Below are 7,157 nucleotides of genomic sequence, written 5' to 3' on the forward strand. Positions count from 1 at the left end.
GCTGTTTTCACCACCGTAGCTTTATAGTATGTTTTGAAGTCAGGTAGTGTGATTCCTCCAATTTCGTTTTTCTTTTTCAGTATGTCTTTGGCTATTCGGGGTCTCTTTCCTTTCCAAATAAATTTCATAGTTAGTTTTTCTAGTTCCTTAAAGAAGGCTGCATTGATTTTTATTGGGATTGCATTGAATGTGTAGATCAATTTTGGTAGGATAGACATCTTAATAATGTTCAGTCTTCCTATCCATGAACAAGGAATAGTCTTCCATTTATTTAGGTCTTCTTTGATTTCCTTGGACAATCTTGTATAGTTCTCAGTGTATAAGTTCTTTACCTCTTTAGTTAAATTTATTCCTAAGTATTTGATTTTTTTATTTACTATTGTGAATGGTATTTGTTTCTTGATTTCCTCCTGATCTTGCTCATTATTGGTGTACAGAAATGCTACTGATTTTTGCGCATTGATCTTATAACCTGCGACTTTACTAAACTCATTTATGAGTTCTACAAGCTTTGTTCTAGATCTCTCAGGGTTTTCTATGTATAGGATCATGTCATCTGCAAATAATGAAATTTTGACTTCTTCCTTTCCAATTTGAATGCCTTTTATTTCTGGTTCTTGCCTCAGTGCTTGAGCAAGTACTTCTAAGACAATGTTAAATAGGAGCGGCGACAGTGGGCATCCTTGTCTTGTTCCTGAGTTTAGAGGGAAGGAGTCTAGGATTTCTCCATTGTAAACAATATTGGCTTTAGGTTTTTCATATATACTCTTTATCATGTTCAAAAAATTTCCTTGTATTCCAATCATTTGGAGTGTTTTTATCAAGAAAGGGTGCTGTATTTTGTCAAATGCTTTTTCTGCATCAATAGATATAATCATGTGATTTTTTTCCTTCAATCTGTTTATATGGTGTATTACGTTGATTGATTTTCTTATGTTGAACCATCCTTGCATACCTGGGATGAATCCCACTTGGTCGTGGTGTATAATTCGTTTAATGTGTTGTTGAATACGATTAGCAAGTATTTTGTTAAGTATTTTTGCGTCTAGGTTCATTAGAGAAATTGGTCTGTAATTTCTGTAATCACAAGAAAGTGTGATGTCTTTGTTTGGCTTTGGTACTAGGGTAATGTTGGCATCATAGAAGGAGTTGGGTAATGTTCTTTCTGTTTCGATGGTTTGGAATAGTTTCAGCAGGATTGGTGTCAGTTCTTTCCGCAATGTTTTATAGAATTCACCTGTGAAGCCATCTGGCCCTGGGCTCTTCTTAGTTGGGAGATTTTTAATAACTGATTCTATCTCTCTGCTTGTGATTGGTTTGTTAAGATCATCAATTTCTTCTTTTGTCAATATGGGCTGCTTATGTGTTTCTAGGAATTTGTCCATTTCCTCTAGATTGTCATTTATGTTGGAATATAGTTTTTCAAAATATCCTCTTATGATAGTCTTTATTTCTGTGGGGTCAGTGGTGATATCGCCTTTCTCATTTCTTATTTTGTGTATTTGCATCTTCTCTCTTTTTTTCTTTGTTAGTGTTGCTAAAGGTTTGTCAATTTTGTTAATCTTCTCAAAAAACCAGCTCTTGGTCTTGTTTATCTGTTCAAGTGCTTTCTTATTTTCTATTTCATTTAGTTCTGCTCTTATCTTTGTTATTTCCTTCCTTCTTCTTCCTGTTGGGTTACTTTGTTGTTGTTTTTCTAATTCCTTCAAATGTGCAGTTAGTTCTTCAATTTTTGCTCTTTCTTCTTTTTTGATATATGAATTTATGGCTATAAACTTCCCTCTCAGTACTGCTTTTGCTGCATCCCATAAATTTTGGTATGTTGTGTTATCATTATCATTTGTTTCAAGGTAGTCATTGATTTCTTTTGAGATTTCCTCTTTGACCCACTGTTTTTCTAAGAGTGTGTTGTTTAATTTCCAAATCGTGGTGTGCAATCTGGGCTTCTTTCCCTTGCAAATCTCCAGCTTGACTCCACTGTGGTCAGAGATAATGTTTTGTATGATTTCAATCTTTCTGAATTCGTTCAGCCTTTCTTTGTGGCCTAGCATATGATCTATCTTGGAGAATGATCCATGTGCGCTTGAGAAAAATGTATATCCTGCTGTGTTTGGGTGTAGCGATCTATATATGTCTATTAGATCGAGCTCCTCTAATATACTATTCAGATGTTTTGTTTCTTTGGTGATTCTCTTTTGAGATGTTCTGTCCAGAGTTGATAGTGGTGTATTAAAATCCCCCACTATAATTGTAGATGTATCTATTCTTTCACTTAGTTTTTCCAGCGTTTGCCTGACGTATTTAGAGGCACCCTTGTTAGGGGCATAGATATTTATGATTGTTCGATCTTCTTGACAGATTTTCCCTTTGACTAAAATGTAGTATCCTTCTTTGTCTCTCACAATTGTTTCACATTTAAAGTCTATTTTGTCTGATATTAATATAGCTACTCCTGCCTTTTTTTGGTTATTGTTAGCTTGTATGATTGTTTTCCAGCCTTTCACTTTCAATCTCCATGCGTCTCTGGGTCTAAGATGTGTCTCTTGTAGACAGCATATGGATGGGTCATATTTCCTTATCCAGTGTCCCAGTCTGAATCTTTTGATAGGTGAGTTTAATCCATTGACATTCAGTGTTATTACTATCAAGGATTTATTTGTGTTAGCCATATTTTGATTGGATTTGTGTTTGTCATATTTTGTTTGTATATTTTTTTTTGTCTTTTTTGTTGTTGTTGTTGGTCTTATACTCTCCTCCAACTTTGCCTTTCCTGTTTTTTCCTTTCTTCCTGCAGAACTCCCTTTAGAATTTCTTGAAGGGGAGGTTTCTTGTTGGTATACTCTTTCAGTTTCTGTTTGTCTGCGAATATTTTGAACTCTCCATCATGTTTGAATGCTAGTTTAGCTGGATAGAGTATTCTTGGTTGGAAATTTTTTTCCTTTAGTACCTTGACTATATCATACCACTGTCTTCTTGCCTCCATGGTTTCAGAAGAGAAATCAGCACTTAATCTAATTGAGCTTCCCTTGTATGTGATGGTTTTCTTTTCTCTTGCTGCTTTTAGGATTTTCTCTTTGTCTTGAGCATTGGATAATTTGACAAGTATATGTCTTGGGGTGGGCCTGTTGGGGTTTATGACTTGTGGAGTGCGCTGCGCTTCTTGGATATGTACATCTGTCTCTTTCAGTAGATTTGGGAAGTTTTCAGCCATTATTTCCTGCAACACTCTTTCTGACCCCTTTCCCTTCTCTTCACCTTCTGGAATGCCTATAATACGTATGTTTGAGCGTTTTGCATTGTCATTCAGGTCCCTAAATCCTAATTGGATTTTTTCTATCTTCTTATTGACCCCTTCTACTATCTGTTTGATTTCTGATGTACTGTCTTCCACATCACTAATTCTCTGCTCTGTCTCTTCTAGTCTGCTGATATTTGCTGCAAGTGTATTTTTGATTTCTTGAACTGTGGTGTTCATTCCCATCATATCTGTTATGTTTTTGCGTATGTCTGCAATTTCCCCTCCAAGTTATGTCTTCATGTTGTTAACCTCTTTCATTACTGCATCAAATTTGTCGGTGATAAATGTTCTGAGATCTTTCATTGCTTGTGCCAAGTTTTGCTCCCCTTCGTGATTATTGGTTTGTTGATTGGATTCAGCCATGTTTTCCTGATTATTGGTTTGGTTCGTAGATTTTTGTTGCTTTCTGGTCATCTCTTTATTTTGACAAATTTAATCAGTTCCTTAGCTTCTTTGTCTGCTCTTGGAGGTTAATTAGTTGTTATTTTTGCACAGGTGTTATATCTTCTCTTTGTCACTTTTTTCTTCTTATTCTAGTTACTTGTTGTTGGTTAAGTTCACTTTAGAGGAAAGTATTAGTGTTGGGGTAAGGCAATTGTGTAAGCAAGGGAAAAGTGTAAAGTTGTATTGGTGATGTATGTTAATAAAGCAGGAATATGAGATCTGGAAAGATGGAGGTTAGATTCATGTAGATTGTATAGAGTTATAGCTGTAGGTAGAGTACCTTTTATGAAGTTGATGACTGAATTTGGGAGGAATATGGTATGAACTACACAGCTATTGTTTTCATGAGAGAGGGAAAAAGAAAAGAAAGGTAATAGTTTCAAGAGTGGATAATAGACAGAAAACAGAACAAAGGTATTAGAAATTAAGAGTTAGACACTTTGTGGATCAAAGAACGGGAGGTGGGGGGTGGAATATAGGAGAGACAGTAGATGATAGTGGATATCAAGATGCAGGGGAAGGGGGATAGTGTAGGTAGCCTAAATCAGTTCACACAGAAATGAGGCAGTGGAGGATGGGAAAACCCAGCAAATGTGAGGTGTTCCCTGTAGCACCTATTGTATACTTGAATTAAAGTAAAAATAAGTGGAAGATGAGGGACAAGAGGGAAAGAGAAAACCAAAAAAAAAAAAAAAACTAATTATAATAAAGAAAAAAGAAAGGCAAGAAGAAAGGAAGAAAGAAAAAGAGGATGGGCAAACGGTGGGGAATGGATAGGGAGAAGAGAGATACAGGTACACACGTGTCACAATTGCAACACTATCTAAAACAACAACTTCCCCCCGCTTTGCCCTAAAACCCCCCTGTCTGTCTGCCCAAATGGGTCTGCAAGCACCTCCCTTCCCACAAACCCCCAATAGGCCGCCCAGGGCCCACGAACTCCCCGGTACTGCAGATGCTCAAAAAAAAAAAAAAAAAAATTAAGTAAAATTAAAAAAAAACAAAAACAAAAACAAAAACAAACAAACAAACAAACAAACAAACAAAAAAAAACAAAACCAGAAACCCCTCCGCAGGCCCGGCTCTGCCCGCCGCGGAGGCTTGGACCGGCTCTGCCCGGCTCCTCACGCCGCCTTGGCCTGGCCTGGCTCCGCCCAGCTCCGCTCGCTACAGCGGCCCAGCCGGCTCCGGCGTCCACCTCCCGCCACCGCGGCCTGGACCGGCCCTGCCCGGCTCCGTACCCGCCGCGGCCTGACCCGGGCCCGCCCGGCTCCAAACGCTACCGCGGCCCGCAGCCGGGGCCTGCACCGGCCCCGCCCGGCTCCAAGCGCTGCCGCGGCCCGCAGCCGGGGCCTGCACCGGCCCCGCCCGGCTCCAAGCGCTGCCGCGGCCCGCAGCCGGGGCCTGCACCGGCCCCGCCCGGCTCCAAGCGCTACCACGGCCCGCAGCCGGGGCCTGCACCGGCCCCGCCCGGCTCCAAACGCTACCGCGGCCCGGCTCGGCCTGGCTCGGCCCCGCCCGGCCCCGCTCCGGTGTCCGCTGCTGCGGCCCGGCCTGGCTCAGCCCCACCGAGCGGGGCTAGATGCCTCGTCTCCGCCTACCCAAGAAGGGAATCCTCTACAGGTAGCTGGGATCTCCGTGTATATTTCACAGACGAATCCTCTCTGTTACCTTCCCTCCAAATCGATGTCCAGACACCTCCGGACCAGCAAAAATCCCGAAACAATCCGGTCCCAAAGAGTCTCCAACGCTGCCCAGCTGATTCCCTGCAGAAGACTCTAACAGGGATGTTCACTCAGCCGCCATCTTGCCCATCCTTAGTAATACTGTATTAAGGGCAATACAGAGGACTTGTTTTGGATATATTAAGTGAGGTTCCTTTTGGATGTTGAAGAGGAGCTTCAAATACCTGTTTAAAATTTAGTCTGAGTTAGATACACAATACGTGAATTACATCTTAATCTATCCAGTGATACAAGTATATTCCACCTAGGTTTTGGCACCATATTTATAACATTTAATTAAGTTCTGATATTACACTTACAGAGGCATGTATTTTATTACAAATTCCTTTTGTTTTCATGATGGGTGCAGTTGATTTGAAAGAGTACAATTGCTGATATAATATTTCATTTTCAGAATTGTGCTGAATGTTGTTGAAAGTTGTAGTGTTAAGTTGATTTCTCACCTTTTGCAGGTGAGTAGTTACATTTTCCTGTGGTCGTGATATTTTTATCTCCTTCCATTATTTATATTCACAACTCACTGCAGAGGTGCATTTGACTTTATACTCTCTATAGATTTGCATATGTTCCTCGGGGACTTGGTTGTCTGCTCAGGGCTCTATTAATGCAGTTTCCCTAGAGATGGGGCCTGAGTACATCACTTGGGTGAGCAAGATGATGTCACATTCCCAACTGCTTATCCTGCTGGTGTTCTGGGCCTCAGGTGAGAGGTTTAGAAGGGTATTATCTTTATAAATTTGGAGAATGGTTTTAACATGCAGAGTGAGCAAACCATGTCATCTAAAGCAGATCTGAATATATAAGATAAATAAGAAAACCTACATTTAGGTACATATTTTATACATTAGTGATTGAATGTATGATCTATGTTCTTTTCTGGTTGCAGCTGCCAGTGGGGACATCGTGATGACCCAGTCTCCAGGCTCTTTGGCTGCATCTGCAGGAGAGACCGTCACCCTCAAGTGCAAGGCCAGTCAGAGTGTTTATAGCAACATAGCCTGGTACCAGCAGAAACCAGGACAGGCTCCTAAACTGCTCATCTATGCTGCATCCTACCGGCCTTCTGGAGTCCCTGACCGATTCAGTGGTAGTGGGTCTGGGACAGATTACACTCTCACCATCAGCAGATTCCAGCCTGAAGATCTGGAAGATTATTACTGTCAGCAAAGTAGCAGCTACCCTCCCACAGTGCTTCAGCCTTGAACACAAACCTCCTCCCCAGGGCTGTAGGGCAGTGAGTCTTGCAGCACCAGCTGCTTCCTCTTCAAACAGACTTGAATATGTTTGCATCCCTCATCTGTATGAGAAACCACATCCTTTAGGGAACGTACCATAGAAATGTTTTTTTCACTTGGCCATATCAAGTGACAGGGTGAATTGACTCTCTAGCCTAAGGTCTTTTAAACTTTACAGCCTGATGGATTGATTCATTGTATCTCCTTAATGCTTAAAAATTTATCATTTTCTTTCCTTATCCCTTCCATCTTCTTCCTTCTCCCCCATCATCCTCCAACTCTGGTCCTTCCCAAGATTAAATCCTTGATCCTTCCTATTCAAAGCTTCCCCTGTGGAAGGTCATTTACCTCCCTTACTCTTTCCTTCACTGGACCCTTTGCCACCCATATCTTTCTTTTCCTTTTCACAAAAGATGAATAGATTTGCTACTCTAC

General features: G+C 40.9%; 1 gene segment (V, D, J or C); it reads left to right on the forward strand.

Annotated features, from left to right (window-relative positions):
- Positions 1–6,108: 6,108 nt before the first annotated feature.
- On the forward strand, positions 6,109–6,690 carry LOC101427302 (immunoglobulin kappa variable 3-20-like). The segment is given in 2 exon segments: positions 6,109–6,190; positions 6,374–6,690. Coding segments are annotated over 2 exon segments (399 nt in total).
- The last annotated feature ends 467 nt before the right edge of the window (positions 6,691–7,157 follow it).

This window comes from Dasypus novemcinctus, chromosome 17 (assembly GCF_030445035.2).
Source record: "Dasypus novemcinctus isolate mDasNov1 chromosome 17, mDasNov1.1.hap2, whole genome shotgun sequence".
Classification (NCBI taxonomy): Eukaryota; Metazoa; Chordata; class Mammalia; order Cingulata; family Dasypodidae; genus Dasypus; species Dasypus novemcinctus.